The sequence below is a fragment of the Cyrtonyx montezumae genome, unplaced genomic scaffold, assembly GCF_038088225.1.
Source record: "Cyrtonyx montezumae isolate F1298 unplaced genomic scaffold, pur_monq_1.0 scaffold_2, whole genome shotgun sequence".
Lineage (NCBI taxonomy): Eukaryota > Metazoa > Chordata > Aves > Galliformes > Odontophoridae > Cyrtonyx > Cyrtonyx montezumae.
In genome coordinates, this window is record NW_027071936.1 from 45,835,351 (window position 1) to 45,854,372 (window position 19,022).

The window sequence follows — 19,022 nt, forward strand, 5'->3', positions numbered from 1 at the left end:
TTAAACTGCATCATCATTTCTAACAAAGATCAGTTTCCATATTTGTATCTTAGATTTACTATTATATGTTTATATACACAGGGATATTCATGTAGAATAAATGCATAGTCAAAATATAATATATCTAAGGCATATTCTATTTTAATTTTATATATGGATAGAAAATGTACATATTTTAATTTTATTTAATTCCTCAAGATATAGACATGTTTAAAATTTTCATGTGGCCTTTTTTTCTGACTGGGATATGGTAAAAGGCTATGAAATAGTCTTCAACCATGTTACACTATCATTCACTGTGGGTTTTTTCCATTTCAATTCTTCCTTAAATTGTCTTCCCTCATAATTATTTCAATTCATTATCTGACAGCCATTAAGCAAGTATGTATGTGTGCATATTTTTGTTTGTATAACGTATTCTAATTGAAAGTAGCAAAGTAGCCATATCATTTTTGTAGTTAAAATAATCAGGCATTACCTAGCAAAATAGAATTATTCTATTTAAAATAAATATATTAATTTTCATTTCCTTCCTTAAGGATAGGTGCTAATCCCACTTAATTCCCCTCCCTGAGTCAGTATAAACAAATTAAGCACTTATTTCTAAACAGAGATGATTAAACAATACAGAGATTAGCAGTTTGCTAAGGAATGAAACTGAAAATTCACCTTGTTGGGTGTGGCAGTATGGAAATAGTAGGCAGAAATAAATAAATAAAAAACTTTGAGAGTGCCTTTACAATGGTTGTAACAAATGCCATATCCCTAAGTAGGAGAAAGAGATGCTGTATTTTCTACTTTCCATCATTCTTCAGTTCTGGACTCTTCTGATATGGATATACTGATTACAAATTTATCATACTTAATTTTTTCTTATTTGAAAGTTTATCAATACTATAATTGTTTAAGACATCTGTAGGTCATACACCAACAGGATGTGATTCTTCTAACTAAATGGAAGTCATTTGGCCTTCAACCACACAGAATTTAATATGCACCTGAGGCACAGATTAACGACCTGCTAGAATAACCCATTTGATGCCTCATTCCTTAACTAAATCAGTTCAAGTGATCATTGGGAAACTAATTAATAAATAAGTGAAAAAGGCAGGACCTGTTATGGCTAACTGAGTGCCTGGTACTAAGTATGTAAATAGAAAGCTATCTTTAAGGTTTGGGTACTACTTCAAAATTAACTCTGTGCTTCAAGATTCCTAGCAACTGTAAAAGAAAAGCTCCTAAGGTTTCACAGTGGGTCAGCCAGTGAAGAGGATATTATGCTGAGTAATGAGTGGAAAAAAGTTAACCAGAATCTGATGTCTACACTTGCAGTAAAGGTTCTCAAAGGGTCATGGTGTCTTCTATCTTCATTGCTTGCTGTGACTCTGGCGTGGTGGGTGCTGCACCTAGAGAGACCTTCTGGAAGCCTTGGGGATGGATGGGAGCACCTAGAGTAGCAGTAGGAAAGCATATGTGCCTGGGTGTGCCTCTGGTCACAGTTTGGAGCTGTCTCTTAAATGCCTTCATTCTTCCTGCCCGCTATTGTGGTCCTAGGAAGCTCCACATTCTCTCCAAGTTGGATGCAACCGTAAGGTTCCACTGCCAGCCACAAGGAACAACTTTAAGGCTGCACATGACCCATAGTACACCCTCCACGAATGTCTACTAGGAGCGTACCCTCATTTAAGTGTATTTTTCATAATGAATATTGTTACATATTGTTATAAATGTTTAATGTTTGAAATCTCAGCTCTTGAGGGCTCCACAAAGATCTCTTTTCCATACCTACCTTATTTATTTATATAAAGATGATTTTTTTTTCTCCTTCCTTGAAGATGTTTTATCTTCTATGCTTATTGTTGGTAGTTCTTTTGCATACGTCCATGATATTGACATGCTGTGTGTTTTTTTCCTTCGCATGCATCTGTTCAGTGATCAAATTTAGAATCCTATAAATAGCACTAAGCTCATCCCTGTTAACTCAAGAGGATATTTTAGGTGTTTTCCAACATGTAAATTCAACAGACTGGAGCTTTCATCGAATAGATTGAAAAGTAAGTAAGCTTAGCTCCTAATTAAAAAAAAAAAGTTTATCTTTTCTGAACTCTACTACCCAGATAAAGTACGTACCTATTTAATTAATTATTTAATTCCTTACAGTAATAGCAAAGAACATTAAAGACTCACAGGAATTGGACTATTAGATTGTAATAGTCTGTAGTCTTAGATTGTTGGATAGATTAATAGATAATAGATTGTTTTTTTTAATTAATAAATAATAGATTGTTGGAGTCTGTAGTCTTTTGAAATATAATCCATGTAAAATCTTTATTAAAGCAATGCATAACCAGTCTGCAATTTTTAAATTTTAATTATTGCAATGATAATTAATTTAGTACAACGAATTTGTATTAATTCTTATTTACAAGATATTATTTTCTTTCCTAAATCTGGAAATTCTGCCTGATTTTTCAGCAGTAGAGAAAACAATATTACATAAGTCAAACTTCTACTTTGAATGTACTGGATAAATGAAGAAATTTGGTTATAACAGACTTAGTGGGACTATGGGATGCAATTTAGAAATTTTAATATGCTTTCAAAGTCTCTGTTGGAACACTATTCTTTATAACTTTTACCTTATAAACAGTTCTGCAAAGATCTTTACTGTAAGCAGCTTGTGCCTGGTAAACATAGAAATGCAGTAGAAGTGAAAAGAATGCTTTGCTAATGATATTTGGGATGTTGGAAAAGAAGGCAAAAGTAAAGAAAAGGGGAAAATATTAGGAGAGATTGGTATCTTGCATGAAAATGTAAGTAAATCAGAAGTGGTTATACTTAAGAGTCAGGTTGTTAAGCAGAGTTTAAACACTTGAATTGGCATTGTCAATTGGCAAAACACGTATGTACGCCTGTGTTTTTACATGTATACATCCATGCAAAGGTCCTGCCCAGAGCTTCAGGCTGGAGGAGAGCTCAGGGGGATTTTAGTTATGAATATAAATAAACAATGGGAGGAAGTAAAAAACACATGAAGTGAAAAATATGAAAGCAAAAATTAAGTAGAAAAAAAGATCACCAGAATGTCAATGGTGATGTCCATCCTTAACCTTCTTTATATGCTTACTCAAGGTATGGAATTATATGTCTTACTGATCTTGGCAATTTTTAAGCTTTTTTGTGGATTTATACCTAAATGAGTGAATAACACAAGTCCCTAAACCTAATCTAATATTTGATAGAACATCTGCACAATTTAAGACACTGTATGACTATAATGCAAAAACGTACTTGCTGTTTTACAGAGCCAATTTGCCTCATTTCTAATGCTGTTTTTTATGATCCAGGCAGCCAGCCTGGCATATGAACAGGATATATGGAAGAGTCCCATTGTGTGCAAAATTCAAATAGTTCAAACCAGGGATGACATCATGAATAAGAGTGAGTCCTCACAGACATCCTAGGTTATTACACTGAAGGGAAAACAGACCGGTTGTTTTAATCAAAACACCTTTTTTAATCAAATCACCCTGCAGATAAAGAGCTGTGTATGGATCAGTGGGAATGAAAGACACATTCACCATATTTTCTTTACCAATCACTTGGAACACTGTCTTCATCAAAGTCAGAGAGAATGTTTACATGTCATTTCTAATAACCTAGCTACAGTGCCCTTAAACAAAAATAACATTTTTTTTCCCCAGTGTTTCTGGGTGGTCATAACCTAAGATACTTCCTAAAAGCAATAATTCCTATGCATTCAGAATATGACATGATTTTCCTTTAAAATAAGGAATTGAACTCTTTAGAATAATTGTTTATCTTCTTTCACATGGAATCTTGGGAGTTTGAAGGGGTCTTTGGAAATCCTCCAGTCCAACCTAGTGCTAAAGCTAGTTCTCAACAGCAGGTTGCACAGAAAAACATCCAGGTAGGTTTTGAATATCTCCAGAGAAGGAGACTCTACAACCTCTCTGGGCAGCCTGTTCGAGTGCACCCTAACAGTACCCACCCAGCATTGCCACCCTCACAGCAAAGAAGCTCTTTCTCATGTGCAGGCAAAACTTCCTATGTTCCAGTTTGTGCCTGTTGCCCCTTGTCCTGCAAGAAGTATTAGTAATTGGAGAAAGTTTCTTTCTCCATTTTTATGTCATTTATAAATTAATATATAGTAATATGGAAACTGAAATTAAATTATCTTTTTGGTCAGCTCATTTTTTGTGCCAGTTCCAAAGTATCTTGAGTTCCTACAGAAAGACTCTTTTGCATGTGTAGCTTAAAGCTTTATTATTTCTGTTCCAGGTTAGGACATCATAGATATTTTCTTGTTCAAAAGATGATCTAATCAGTACCAATCAATTTATGCAATCTTTTTTTTTCTTTTTTTTTTCCTCATCAGAATGGCAAATTTTGAGCAGTTTCACTGTGACTTTTACCAGTCGAATTACACCATTGACAACCAAGAAGATTACAATACTTGTGGCTCTAGTGAAAACCTGAGTAGAAACAGAAAGTAAGTATGCTACCAAAATTAAAAAGGAGATTTCCAAACTCGGACAAAATTAATGACAAAGAAAATCATTCAGTTAAAACAATAGGATTATGTAATCAATACATTTGAAGTTTTAAGGGTGAAGTAGTCATAACAGCAGAAATATGAGGAAAATCCTTTTATTCCTTTTTAAAACATATTTTTTGAAATCAAATGGTGACTTGTGCCCCTTGAAGAAGGATTCTTGAAGGAAAGAATTTCTAAGTTAAGGATATTTCTGAACAACCATGTTGCAGAAGGCTAGATTTTGTTGCAGCCTACCTGCTTAGAAGCTGATGGTCCCAGGGCTTGCACACGGAGATGAAAAGGCAGACATCAGGGCTGAGCTGGCAAAAAACTCACTGCCCCACTAAGCTGTTCATTCATCCTTACCCATAGTGGCAGCGCTTCACAGTCTGGAAAATATCTGGGAATAAAAAAATAATTTTGGTTGGAGGAGAAAGATGGGTATCAAAGGATGAGAGATTGGGCCTAGCTCTCACTATGCCTTCCAGTCATACAGAAGTAAAAACATATATAATAGCTGGGAAATCAGAAAATAGAGCAGGAAAGAGTTTTGAGGTCCATACTTTCCCCAACACTGCATTACTTATAATTAAACCTATCCTTAAAAAGGATTGGCATCTATTCTACTGTTGACAATAGCTGAAAATGTAAACCATGGCACATGGGTGGAGCAGCTCTTGGGAACCATTGTCATCATTTGTTTCACTGCAATTTGCTTCTTGTCACAGGAGCCAGATAGAAGACAGACCTCTGGCTGGTGCTTTTGTCCCCTCAGAAATGCTGCTGCCATCTCAGAGTTACACAGGTCATATTTTACAGCCAACAGTTCCATACAGTTCCAACACTCTCTCTCACCTTAGTTACACTGACGGTTTTGATGAGGAACCTCCTTTGCTAGAAGGTAAAAAAATAAAACCAAGAACAATGCGTGTGTGTATGCTTTTGTTTCCTAACTAGAGTCAGCCACCAGAACATCTACAGCAGAAGTACTCAGCTTGGCTGCTGACCTTGCTCCTGTGTATGCAGCTTTGGCCAACTGCCCCTGTCCTTGAGCCTGTGTTTTCTTATTTGAGGTCTGCAAGGGTTTAATTCATTCTTATGTCATATATGGCATGTGCTTTACTACCACTAGATGACAGCATAACAATAAGTTTTACATTCATACCGACAAACATTTTTCTGCTCCATGTTTATCCTGCATGCATACTGGAGCATCTATAATAAACATTGATAATAATCCTATTTGCTTATCTAGTAATAAATCTTATAGTTTGAAGTTGCCAGCTAGATTGTTTCAGTGTAAAAGGAATTTTAAGTGGTGCAATCAGCTTCAGTCAGTTGATCATTTAACTACGTGAACATCATTCTTCATGATGATTGAACTATCCTAATGCTAGTAACTTATCTGTAGATGAACATTCACTTTACAAAATACCAGTATTACCTACATTAAAAAAAAAAAGAAAAAATTAGTAAGTACTTCACCATTACATAGAAAGAACATCTGCAGCCTGTTTCTGTACAGTGGAAGGCAAGAGGATGTTTTACTACTTAAAACCAGCAAGATCTTCTGTATGACACAGGTAACTTCTAGACCTCCTCTTCAAGCATTTTACTCCATGAACAGCTCACCCTGTGAAAAGGATGCTGAAATACAACTACTTGTGATCTACAGGGCTGCAGAGATGATCATGACTGTGTCAAATAAATCTGACCAAAGTCAAACATTTTAATACAGAACAACCTTATTTATGTAATATTTTGTCTTAGCTCTAGATGATGGATCAGTGTGATAAGGTGAAGACCTGGCTTTCCAAACAGCTCTAACATATTGTCAGCCTCAGCCATTTTGGCAACCAGTTCTGAATCTAGCTTTTCCTTGTTGGAGCATCTGAGGGAAAATGATTGATCTTTCAAGCTGAAGTGTTTCTGCAGAAGTCAGAAATCTTTTCCCCAGTAAAGTTAATGGCAGAATTCCTACTCACTTTAATGGAAAAGAAATTTGTTCTGTTTCCAGGGTTTCCAGTAATTACTTTTTTAATGCAAAAAAGCTTATAAAGCACTCTACAAAGTATTATTAACTTGCCTTGAAGGGAAGAATGTCATTTTTAAGTGCCTTTGGCAGCTAAGGCTTAAGACACATCTCTTGTCAGACTTAGCAGAATGAAAACATATATCTGTGTCCTCAGTGTTCCAGAGTATCTTGAATTCTGCAGTTAATGTTAATTAGCACACTTTTCAACATCTAAGTTAGTTTGGTTTTTATATACATATATATATATATGTTTTAAATATAGGAAAAACAAATGTTGACTTGAAAATGCTGAAGGCATTTTTTTACTCATTACATTTAATAAATAAATATTTCCAGTTTGGAATCAAAGCTGACTCAACTATACTGGATGAAGAGGTACAGCATGATCCTACTTCAGAACATGTCATCCTACAATATTATCTTCATTAAAGTGATGAATTTGTTTAGGGATTTGTGATATCTAATGGGTTTCTGTGGAAGTGTTCTTTTCTTGTAAGCAGTTCTGGAATTTCTCATTTCAGAACTCGGGATCAATTTCCAGCACATATGGCAAAAAACTTTAACAGTTCTAAATCCAATGAAACCTGCAGATGGCAGCATTATGAATGAGACAGACCTCACTGGACCCGTGGTTTTCTGTTTGGCCCTTGGATCAACGTTGCTGCTGGTAGGATGTGCTAGAAACTTAAGGGATCAATTTTCTGACAAATTAATACCCAGGTGATTAATGTACATGAAGTAGCAAAAGATGTAGTTCTGGCAAAATAAAAAATAAAAAATGAGTCATTTTCTACTATTTTCCTTGAGATTATAAGTGAAAAAGACTTCCTGCCTGAAAGTGCATAATGTTAAATTGTAATGTAGATGTAAAACAAGTGAAGTGGTGTGCTACTTCCAGCGGAAACAAACGATCTCACCATTATTGGAGGTAGGGATTAATATGAACAAAGGGCAGATCTGCACAGTGTATAGTCCGAGGGGGCTCTGAGCACTCGAGGCATTATATGAACTAGGTAAGGACCTAACAGGGAGTTTTTAAAGGAGGGAAAAAGAAGGCATAGCACACCAGCTCAGTTTTTCTAACACTTGATACTTTTTAAAATTAGCATCTCTTGTTTGTTATTCTGGGGAGTGTGGAGATACATATCTTTATGCAACTAAAAATATTTCAACAAGAAAAGGGAAGCAACTTTTTCCACCATTCTGTCAAAATTCACAATTCCTTTCTATAAATTTTGCTAGCATCTTCTTAATCTGTATTCTCTCTTTCTACATCATCTGCTGAACCAAATATGTAAGCCTGCGCTTAAAATTTTTCCTCTTTATGAATAGAGCTTTCCTACAGCAGGAAAGTTTAAAGAGAGACTGTACACTACTCCAAAATTCATCTATTTGTCACTGACAACAGGGGCTCTCAGGTGCTGCTGAAGGACAGCTCTGATTGTCAGCAACCATTTATCAGACAGGGACAAGGTGGAACTGTTCTGGGGAGGGTTTGCTGCTCTGACACCTGAGGGGAGAGAAAAGGGGCTCTAATTCTCCTCTTCCTCAGTGATAAATAGTGCTGAATCAGAAGACTTGAAAGTTCTTACTCAATTTGTAATGTCAGTGCAGTACCTTGACTGTGCAAACTGCAATATGAAAGGCAAGTGTTATTATTTATGTGCCTGTAAAACTAAAAATATTTTAAAAGACTGGAAGCAGCAGGAGGAAAGGGAATAGAGGGGAAAAGAAGGTGGGAAGCTAGAGAAGATGGACTCTTTCCCACCTAGAGAAATAAATGAGGGGAAGAAAGGAGAAAGTGCAGAATTGATTATAGACAGAAAAACAGAAGGAGAGCTTAAAAAAAAAAAAGAATGCTGTTGATTTTTCTCCTTGGACAGTGAGAAACTACAATGAATATTAAACTACTATTATTGAAATAAAGTACTTTAATTACGATATTCATTCTAAGATATTAAACATGTTGTCATTGGAAAAAAAATACCACTTTCAGTGCTCTAGGTTTTGGCCAGGAGAACTGTGACACAGACTCCTGTTATTGTGCCACAGCTTCACAGGAATAAGTCTATGAAATTTCCATGGCCATCTTAAAAATTCAAACTGCTCATTTTTATTTTGGATATATCCAAATATTAGACTTGTTCTTGTGCTATATAAGTTATGATACCTTCTATACTTCAGTAATTCTTCTAATAGCACCAGGAATGTAGTTTGTTTAAGAGCTTGTTTCAATAAATAATTTAGAGATTTTACTTACTTTCAGTTTTTTAACTATGAAAACTATTCGTTAAATGTTAGCATTTCTTTTGGGTCACAGAAAAAAACGAGAAAGGCAGCTCCATTGCAGATAGAAAAACAACAGCAGTGCAAAAGTTTGAATGCTTTGCATTTTACACAGTCATTTGTCATGGGACTTCTCCACATCCTGAAACAGAGGGTAGCAGCACCCACTAGCAGGTGCAAACAAGCACACAAGGTCTGACTTTCTTCTAACCTTGTTCCTTCCGCAGGACAAATTTAGTGCCTTCAATTCATCAAAGCCTGTCAGGCTAATCAAGTCTGATTCTGGTTTTGCTTACATTGCTGTGAACTGGGAGTATTCCCATGTGCGTGAGTCAGTATATTTACATAAGTTAGCAACAGCTCAAATTGGAATAAATGCATTCAGCTGCTTTTTCTCTCTCTCTCATTCCCCTGCACCACAAATCAAGCATTGCACCAAATGGAGATTTCAGTTGGCTCGTGCCCCTTTCATCTCTATCTCAGTAATTTGGTAATCTTAGATTAAGCTGCCAAATAGTGCTGTGTGGAACAATTAAGAACACTGAAACAAACAGCCTAAAATATTAGCTTACAGTCATTGTTGCATCTCTGTGAGACATAGTTTTTCTTAATTGATCAATAGTAAATGCTGCCCCAAACTGCCACACATTAAACTTAATACAAAACTTTAAAAACTGAAATTGTGACTGATAATAATCTGAGCTATTGTTGGTCTTCATCACTACCTCTAACCATCATTTATTTTATTTGGTGAAGCAACTTTTCCTATTTGTTTTATACCAGTTGTATGCAAATGATAGCGAAGGACTCTTTTTACATAGCAAGCACTTGGGTCAATGCAAGACTTTGGGGTAACCTGAGTGTATCTAACTTGGAAGCAAAGGAGAGGTCAGCAGCAAGCCAGGTTCAGCTGAAAAGCAGGATGACAGTGCTGATGGAGAGGCAGGACTTAGTAGCTGAGACTGCCTTTCACAGAAGTGCTCTTTCTTGGTAAAGTGAGCTGGCACCAACCTGCAAATTCAGGACTTTCAATTTGTGTTATCACTAGATTAGTCTCTCTCTTCTACGTTTCTTTATATCTGTCCAGCTCAAATAGGAAAAAAAAGGAAAAAGTTTCAGTAATATTTCCATCTTTTGTGCCACAAGAGAATCCAAGCATAAGCTACAAAATGAAAACTGAAACCCTCTCTTACCTTTGATTCCCATGCAATTTATTCTATGCAATATATGTTGTGTGTGACATATAAAGGTATACATGCAAATGCATCTATGTGTTAAGTATGTCTATATGTATTCTTACTTGTTAGAAAGGTGATGCACTGTGGCACTTTGACAAGTTTATTCCACTGTACTGAGCTGAGGGTTGAGCTCAGGGCTTAAGCTATCTCCTTCATAAATGCATGTTGTCTTTAAAAGTAAAATTCCAAAACAAAACAAACAAAGCTTTTCATGCCAGATCACTTTTTTTTTCTGATGTACAGATATTAAAATCACAGTAGTGTGTGCCTGGCATTCAGTAGTTCATTTGTTAGAACCATGAAGAGAGAGAAAAATATGTAGCAGCCTATGAGGAATGAGCAATGCTCTCATGTCTGGAGGTAATCCTCCAAAATAATGGCAAGAGATGAAGAAATTGGTGATGCTATGGCCACTGGTGCCTGTTGTACTCGCTTTGTGTGTAAATTATAGAACATCAGGCTCCAGGCTGTCAGGCTGGTACCTTTCACAAGCACTAAACTCACGCAGAGGAATAAAACCTGGGAGAAAGAAAAAAAAAACAACAATGTACAACTACCTGGGGGATTTTTCTTTCAGTGGAGCACAAAAGAACATGAGCTGACTGTTGCTACTATGGATTATCTAGAAATGAACATGCTGTATTGATCTAACCACAGAGATGTGTCTTTCTCATGATAGTCAAGGCGAAGAATTGTCACATTCATCTTGAAAAATAGCATAGTTTCAGCAAAGGTTTACTAGATTCTTTCCTTTATTATTTTTATTTATTTATTTATTTTAGGTCTCTTATTTATTTATTTATTTTAGATCTCTTAAACCAGCAATAAAATGAAAAATGTTTTAAGTAAGTGGGGTTGTTTTACTTAGGAAACTTTTCCAGTGACCTATGTACTGAAATTGTAAAGGTTTTCTATTTCCACTGTCTTTGAATTTGTAAAGATTGGACACTAAAATGTGCTTTCCATGTCCATAATTTCTTCTCAGCCCGTTCCCAGTTAGATTATACCAAGCTTCTCTGACCAAGTGCATTGTTAATTCAGAGCCCAATGAGAATTAGGCTGAGAATCAGTGGGATAACTTTAAATTAGTAATGAGCACACTTTCACAATTTTACCTTGGAATGTTTTGATGCAAATTTTACTCAAAGGTAGCAGCTGTACTTTACAATTGAACCAATGAAGATGAAGTGAGAAGAAATAGACTATCAAAAAAATAAAAATAACAAAAAATAGAACAAAGGTAGTGTTTCTTTTCTGTCAGCCACCTTGCAAATGTTCATTCCCTTCCAACACTATGTTTATGTTTGTTCCAGGCAGGAAAAGTTCACTTTGGCTATGTGTACGGTGTGAGTGTCATTGGTTGCCTCACTATGCATGCCCTGCTGAACCTGATGAGCATCTCAGGTGTCTCACGTGGCTGTGTTGCAAGTGTTCTGGGCTACTGCCTGCTGCCCATGGTGATCCTGTCCTCTTCTGCAGCCATCTTCTCACTAAAGTAAGTACCAGTGCATGGCAGCAAGAATCATCTGAAGGACAGTGAGTCAGAAATGTTATGAAAATGTTTTGTAAATGGTTACCTAGTGAATTTTATCTTGCAAAACTGTGACGAAAGACACCATTCTGTGCAGATAAGAATGGGCAAAATGGAAGTGAAAGGTCTGTGGTTAAGAAGGGTGATATACAATCATTTTAATTCAAGTCAATTTTTTCCCACTGGCACTAAGAGTAGCTTGGATTTTTTGCAGCAGTCTCAGATTTGTGGGTTTTTTTTTTTGTTTTTTTGTTTTTTTACAAGAACCAGCAGTATTCGAAATAAGGTATCAATTTTAGAAGAAACTTATGGACTTTGGTTTTATATGACTGATTCTCTTGTCCTTTTTTTGTCCATAGTATTAGGGTCCCATCCATGTATTTCCTTTCTTTCTGTAGACTGAGTTCTGTGTGACAGAATGAAGTAATCAGCAACCTTTAATGAAGTGGAGCATTAAGATATAGCTAAGTCCTATTCTCCAAGGCATAATTATGGTATAATTGCTTTGAAAATCCTAATGCATAGCATTGTATACTCTGTGAGTACGTGGAGGAGTGTTCATTAATATACATAAGAATTAGGAAAGTTTCATGCAAGCCCCTCCTTCTTCCTCATTCCCTAAACCTTTTGAGATATAGACTGTGTTTATCTCTATGTTCACATAAAGAAAAGCACAACAAAGCTCCAGGTCTTGCCTGAGGGCTTTGAGCGATATTTTTTATCCATAGTGAACACACAGTTAATAATGACTCTTCTCCTTGATCTTTTGGAATACTTTCTGAACTTTCCAACCTGCAAAATATGGGATAGCTAATGAGCAATAAAAAGTTATTATTTTTGTATCCTCTTTATTTATCCTCTCTATTTATTTTGATAAAGCAGCAATTTTATGTATGAGTTAATTTTTTAAGGAAATGATACAGCGATGTCAAGATTTTAGCATAATCCTTGTTGCTTGTTACTGTGTTAGACTGACCTTTCTCCATGTATTCAAGTGTTACTGGGCTGTCCTTGAAAAGATGCACAGCAGTTACGCTGAAGAAGCCATTCATTCTCTGTTCTCCTACACTTCCATATTTGCTTGATTAACCTGTTTAGTAATTCACCCAAATAAAAGGTGCAAATGTAATCAGAGGACAGATGGGGCTAACTCCAAGCCAGCTGTTATAACTGCACAAGGCACTGTTGACTGTACAGGGAATCACCTAGCATGCACCGTAGACTTGTAAAATGCTACGAATTTAGAGATAGTGCATCCATTGAAAATCTATAGTCTACTGAGATAAGCTTTACAAAATTAAACTATTATTTCTGAAATGAATTGATAATGTCAAGTGGCTGTCTCTAAGATTCTGCAGTCTTTTGTCATTTGCTATATGAAGCTTCTTAAATAAATAAGGAGTTATCTGTTGCACAAAGATCTATTAATAACTTTTACTAAAATTAAGCAGCAACTTGTAAATCCAGTATGACTCATTATTTGCAATGTTAGAAGTTATTTAAAATTGCAAAGAAAAAACAGCAGTACTCTCATGCTTTTTTTCTAATATTTGTAAAAATTATTTCAACCATTTCAAATTGTAAAGATTTAATAACTTCAATCTCTGTTTTCACAGAAAAATACACATAAGAGTATACGTATAAAATGAAAGACAAATACTAATTTAACAATTTGTGATATTTGTGATCACTTATTTCAGTGTTAATAGGGAACAACACAAAATATGAAACCTGTTGGGTGCTGAATAGCACCACAGAAAAGAGTAGTTCTCTTATTCAGACTTGTGTGGAACAAGATTGCCTCAAAGCTTCACTTGTACCCATCTATGCTGGTGTCATGGCCAAGGCCAAGATAATTAGGTGATCTTTCTGAGAGAAATATTAGCAGATTTTTTTCCTGGAAAAAAACAATAATTCTTCACTATCACTTCCGTGAGCAGGCTGACCACAGCGTTTCCTTGACTAAATAGTGAAGGAAATGAGTTTAAGGTGAGAGAAAGGATTTCTTAGATCCACCTGATGTACAGGAATCATTTGGTGACTCCATCTGCAAATTGTGATAGAGAGGAATGGAGAAGCACTGCTCATGTTTGCTCCCCAGCTCTATCTTCGTGCCCCTCCATACACCCTCTAACTTACTGCGAGTATGACATCTGTTCCTTGCAGGAGGATCTGACCCTCATCATCACACCAAACATGCTGTTTGCTAAAGCTAGACTGTTCGCATCAGCTGTTAATGTACTGTAAGATCAAGGACTGAATGTACAAGTGCATAGACTTATCCCTTGGCTCCAACATGATTTTATATCACCTTTCCATCTTGCTCACTTCCAGTTCTGGAACAAACCATGAGAGGCCATTGGATCCTCAGTTCAGTGCAGAGCAGCCACAGCTCTAAATTGTACAGCCTTGTAATTGGCCCCTGAAGAGTCATTACAGTAGCTGCAAATTATCATCAGGCAGCCAGTTCCTGTAGCTTTCTAACCCCTGCTACCATATGGATGGATCAGGAAGCAATCCATACCAGCACTGAGTTTCTGGCTAGCTGGTTAACTGTGCATCTTAGTGTCTCTATTGTGTAACTCTGAATGCCTCTGCATAGGCTATAGCAGGACACTTCAACTGAGAATATTGAGAAACAACATGGTCTTTATTGTTTTATTTATAGTGACTTGAAGTTGCAAAAAGATGCTGAGTCACCTTAAAATCAGTTCTCTCCTTCCTTTCCAAAGCTGCAAAGGCTGAGAACACCAAGTACTTTATTGGCTTGGAGACAGAAAGAAAGAAATGGAGTATGACTTTATGTAAATGCAATAAGTAAACTAAGACAATTAAATAAGGAGAGATTTACTCATTGTGGTTTACTTACAGTAACAAAATTAGTGGAGATTCTTTTTGACAAATGAAACTAAGTAGGTATAAGTAGTCTGTCTCTTACTCTGATTCTGTTTAGCTGGAGCTTTGAAAGAACAGGGTCCCAGAAAGTCATTTAGCAAGTGGCAGAGGTTTGTTCATTCTGGAGGTCCTTGAGACTGACGCAGCAATTGTGTGTAACAGCCAACTCAATATGCACCTCAGCAGCATCGTGCACATGAGCTCATGCATTTTACAGAAGCAGACTGCAAATACAGTGTGTAAATAAAATGTATGTGAAACATATCTATTGGCATGGTCTTGCTCCTACAGGGCATAATAGCCAGCTCTCTAATATGCAGGAATATTTCAGTGGGCTTTTGACCACAATCTCATAAAAATCCTGCACCTGAGAAGCAGCAAAATTTGACTTTGCAAGAGCTTAGTTGTCACCGAGGGGCAGAGTGAAAAGCCACAATGTGGAGAAGAATGTCAGAATGAGTAGAATGTTTTTCTTTAGTGCTTTTTTTCCTGTCCCACTCATTCCTCTCAGTGTGGAACTTTTAAAAGCCCAATTGGACTTCCTCTCGGGAGGTGCATATATGCATGACAGGTGAGCGTACATCCTTGGAGCTTCATTGTTGCTACTCAGTCTGAGATGCACTTCAGACCTTTGAATTGTTACAAAACTACATTGCCTCCAGGTCACCATGTTGCCTGATGGAGGAGGAGAGTTGTATTGACATTATAAATCCTAATGATTTCTGCTTGATGGTTTTTGGCTGAATAAGGTGTTTACTAACTTAAAAAAAAAAAAAAAAGGACAAAAATCTTCAGCTGCTGCATCTATTGGAGTCCATGAAGATTTAGTTGGAAACCAATTTCTCCTTCTGGCAGTACTGCTGCTGCTGCTGCTGAAGGAATGACCTTTGTCAGCCCTTGGTCAGTTTTTGGTTCTTGCAGCACCTGTTATCAATAATGAGTTGCCAGACGAGCTCATGATTTGATGGTACATGTGCTAACAAATGGACTTTCTTTTGTTTTTCTTGTAGTGGGATCCTGGGAACTTTATTTGCTCTGTTTATTATTGGATGGTGCAGTTTGTCAGCCTCCAAAATTTTTACCTCTGCCTTGGCCATGGAAGGACAGCAGCTTCTCATTGCATATCCATGTGCTTTGCTGTACGGACTCTTTGCACTTCTGGCTGTTTTCTGAAACATATTTCCTGGTGTCCTTATTACAGTCTGTTTATGTCTGTTGGCGGGATAGGAGGTTATTTACTTATTTTTAGATTGTGCAGAATTGCATTAAGTTCCATTAACAAAATTAGATTATACAACTTACCTTTTATTTGCTTTAATGGCTGATAATAAAATTAAAAAAAAAAAGTACACTAACTGGCAGATGATTGCATTGCTGATGTTTTGAGAATCTTACAGCTTAGAGGAAAGCATTTGTATTCCAGAAGATAATAAAAATAGAGAAAAAAATGAAATAAATGTCAATTAAAAAAAAATTGTCTTTTGAGCTTTAATATATAGTACATACACCAGAGAGTAACTGGAAAGTAACAACACAAATATTTAATAGATCTAGTGAATCAAGTGAAAATGCACATTTGTTTCAGAAAAAAAAGCATATTGTATGCTTACTAATAATGCAAAATTTATGCATTATTTTCTCAATCATTATTTTAATATTTAACAGAGGATTTAGTGGCTCTGCTTTGTGATGTGGATTGACTGTCCAAGTAACAGAAAGAACAGGTTGCTACAACAGAGGGAGGAAACTAGAAATGTCATTTTGTTTTATATTTAAGAGGTTTTGCTGTCCAAAACCCCATTGTACTGTTTGTAATGTACAGTAATGTTAGATTTTAAAATTGCCACTAAACCACCGCCTGCTGTCACTGCAGAAAAGCACCACACAAAGCAAATGCAGCTCCTAAAAATGTCTCCTGAAAGGCACAACTGTATTTAAGCAAGCAAAATAAAACCTCCACAATTTTATCTGCTCCCCCCCCCAACCTACAACCTATTCGTTGCTTTTAGTCTTACAGGAACCTAACATTTTTATAACAGCAATGAAGTACAGAATGCACAGGATGACATTTCAATACATAACATTAGAAGTATCAAGCCATCAACACAAAATAGAGATGTGTGTGCAGTCATAACAAGATAAAATCCAGTAGGCAGTGGTAGAGAAAATGCATGTAACTGTAGAAACAGCTAGGGAAAAGATATGAGATAAAGGGAAATGTGAAGGAAACAAATAGCTGCAGGTAATTTCATCAGTGTTTTAGGATGTCTTCCCTCGTGATGAATGTTTTTATTACTTTAATTATTCTCCAATTTATTCATTATTTGAACTGTTCAGTGAAGTGCCTGCAAAATATATCTCTCTCTAAACAGAGAACAAACGATTCAGTAAGAGAGAGCCCTGATACAGAAAAATAAAAAATTCTGCAGAAAAAATGCAGAAGCTTGACATGGAGAAACTGCCAGCAAAATGTGTAAGGAACTGTCTTTTTAGGTCAGAGGTAAGTTAGATGATCAGTTTGTCCTCTTGCTAGTGATTCTGTTTCTGAACTGAAAGAGCTATTGATAAAAATATTTCCCATTGCTCACTTATTTGTTTTCAAGAGCACTTGAGGAAACCTTTTTTGGATTTCACTGCACTAAACTGCTGTGGGCTGAATTCATAGTTAGCACACTAGAGAAGTAAACAAAAGTTAATGTGCACTTATCCAGTCCTTAAAAATCACAACTCACTTATAGAAGAAGATTTGTTTTATTTATACATTTCCTTGTTGCAAGGCTGTGCACACAAGTAAGGAGAGGTAATGCTGGAGGTATAACCCTCATGCAAAATGTGGATGTTACTACATGGGGTTTTGTGGCATGTAATTGGGAACTTTGTGAATGTGGAAGATCAGCATTTGTGATCATGACGGATTTGGCCCTGATGCATTAAGGAGTAAATTTGCCACTAATGAGATGCAGATAAACACGTTGTGTGACTCCAGGGTATGGTTATAAAATCAGGCAGTTTGATTTACCATGCACTAATGGCATTCTTGTCTCTGAACAGGGAAAGATTCATATGGTTTCTCTTCTGGAGTGCAGATAAGTTTGATTAGAAAAATTTAGATGCATTTTTGTTTCACACTTTCTATTGTTGTCCACACTGACTAAAACAGGTATGAAATACCTCTGTTCCACAGTACTTTATATTCATTTTCTTCCTGATATGAATGATATGAATAGCAGGAGAAACAGTGAATAGAGCCATCATTATGTGTTTTGATGTCAAAGACAAGTCAAATTACTTAGGAGAAAATAAACACCTTTAAAATTTCCCACTATATTTGCAAAGCAAACACAAGTCTAATTATAGCTTTATGTTTATTCTCTCAGGATTTATAACTTTTTCTTTCATTCCTGCATCTGCATCATTTCAACTGCTAACTTCTTATTTTTAATTACTTCCCTTGCTTTACTGGTTAATCACTCCTGTTTCCTTTTACCTGTCCCCAAGATATCTCCACCAAGTGGCCTGTGCTGGTGCTGTATTCCCAGTGTTGTGTCCTTCAGGGTTTTCTATGTTGCCCGTGAGGATTTAACCCTCTTAGATGTTCTCCTTCAGCTTATTTTAAACAAGATTCCTAATTTTTACACTGTTCTCATTTCTGAAGTTGAGAATGACCATGGTGCTACTTTTGGCCCTGATATTCCTGTGTGATTCCTCATGTCAATATTACATTACATATAAAATATATATTACATTATTATATGTTATTATACAACCTGTTATTTTAATCTAAAATAAAAACAGCTGAAAACATATATTCCTTAACATATCTTTTTTGTGTCTCTTTGTGCAAGCTTTCCCAATACCACCTCATTTTCCGGTTCTTTCCCTTGTCTATGCCATTGTATTTCACTCCCTCACATAATTCCATGAAAATTTAATACAAGTCTGGCAAGCTATTGCTTTCAACTTGCCAAAGAGAGGATTATAAAATAATAATGGGTCACAGACTGATTTTTAATTCATGCTTCCCACCCTGAAGAGTTACAAAAACAGAAGACTTAAACATAAGCTTCAAAGCAAAAGGGAGAATACGGTTTTGGAGGAGGAAAGTTGCTTGTCTGTCTTTGGTTTCTTGATTTTCTCTGCATGCATATGAAACTCCAATTCCGAATGCAAATATGCACACAAAGCCCTGTAGTTACTTTGTTTCTTGGTGTTATTCATAATGGCAGATTCAAGTGGTAAGGGACAAGGTGTTCACTTGTCTTTCACTGAATCTGCTGTGTGCCAGACATCCTCAAGGTCACCTTCAGAAACCAGCTGGATCATTGTGCTGCAGTCTAAACATTTTGCTGTTATATTGTGATAAAACACAGAAGAGTGTTAAAGTGAGCATGTTTTGATTGAGGGAAGACTGTTGTATGGCTTGAAGTAGACAATGATGATAAAATGGGCATTTGAACACCCACTGCTTACAAAATGTTG

General features: G+C 36.2%; 1 protein-coding gene across 1 annotated transcript; it reads left to right on the forward strand.

The window, feature by feature from the left end:
• The first annotated feature begins 2,013 nt into the window (after positions 1–2,013).
• On the forward strand, positions 2,014–18,646 carry YIPF7 (Yip1 domain family member 7). The gene is made up of 6 exons (XM_065737075.1): positions 2,014–2,054; positions 4,400–4,513; positions 5,287–5,459; positions 7,115–7,260; positions 11,431–11,612; positions 15,554–18,646. The coding sequence occupies exons 2-6, from the start codon at positions 4,401–4,403 to the stop codon at positions 15,714–15,716; spliced, it is 777 nt and encodes a 258-aa protein (XP_065593147.1). The 5' UTR covers positions 2,014–2,054; position 4,400; the 3' UTR covers positions 15,717–18,646.
• The last annotated feature ends 376 nt before the right edge of the window (positions 18,647–19,022 follow it).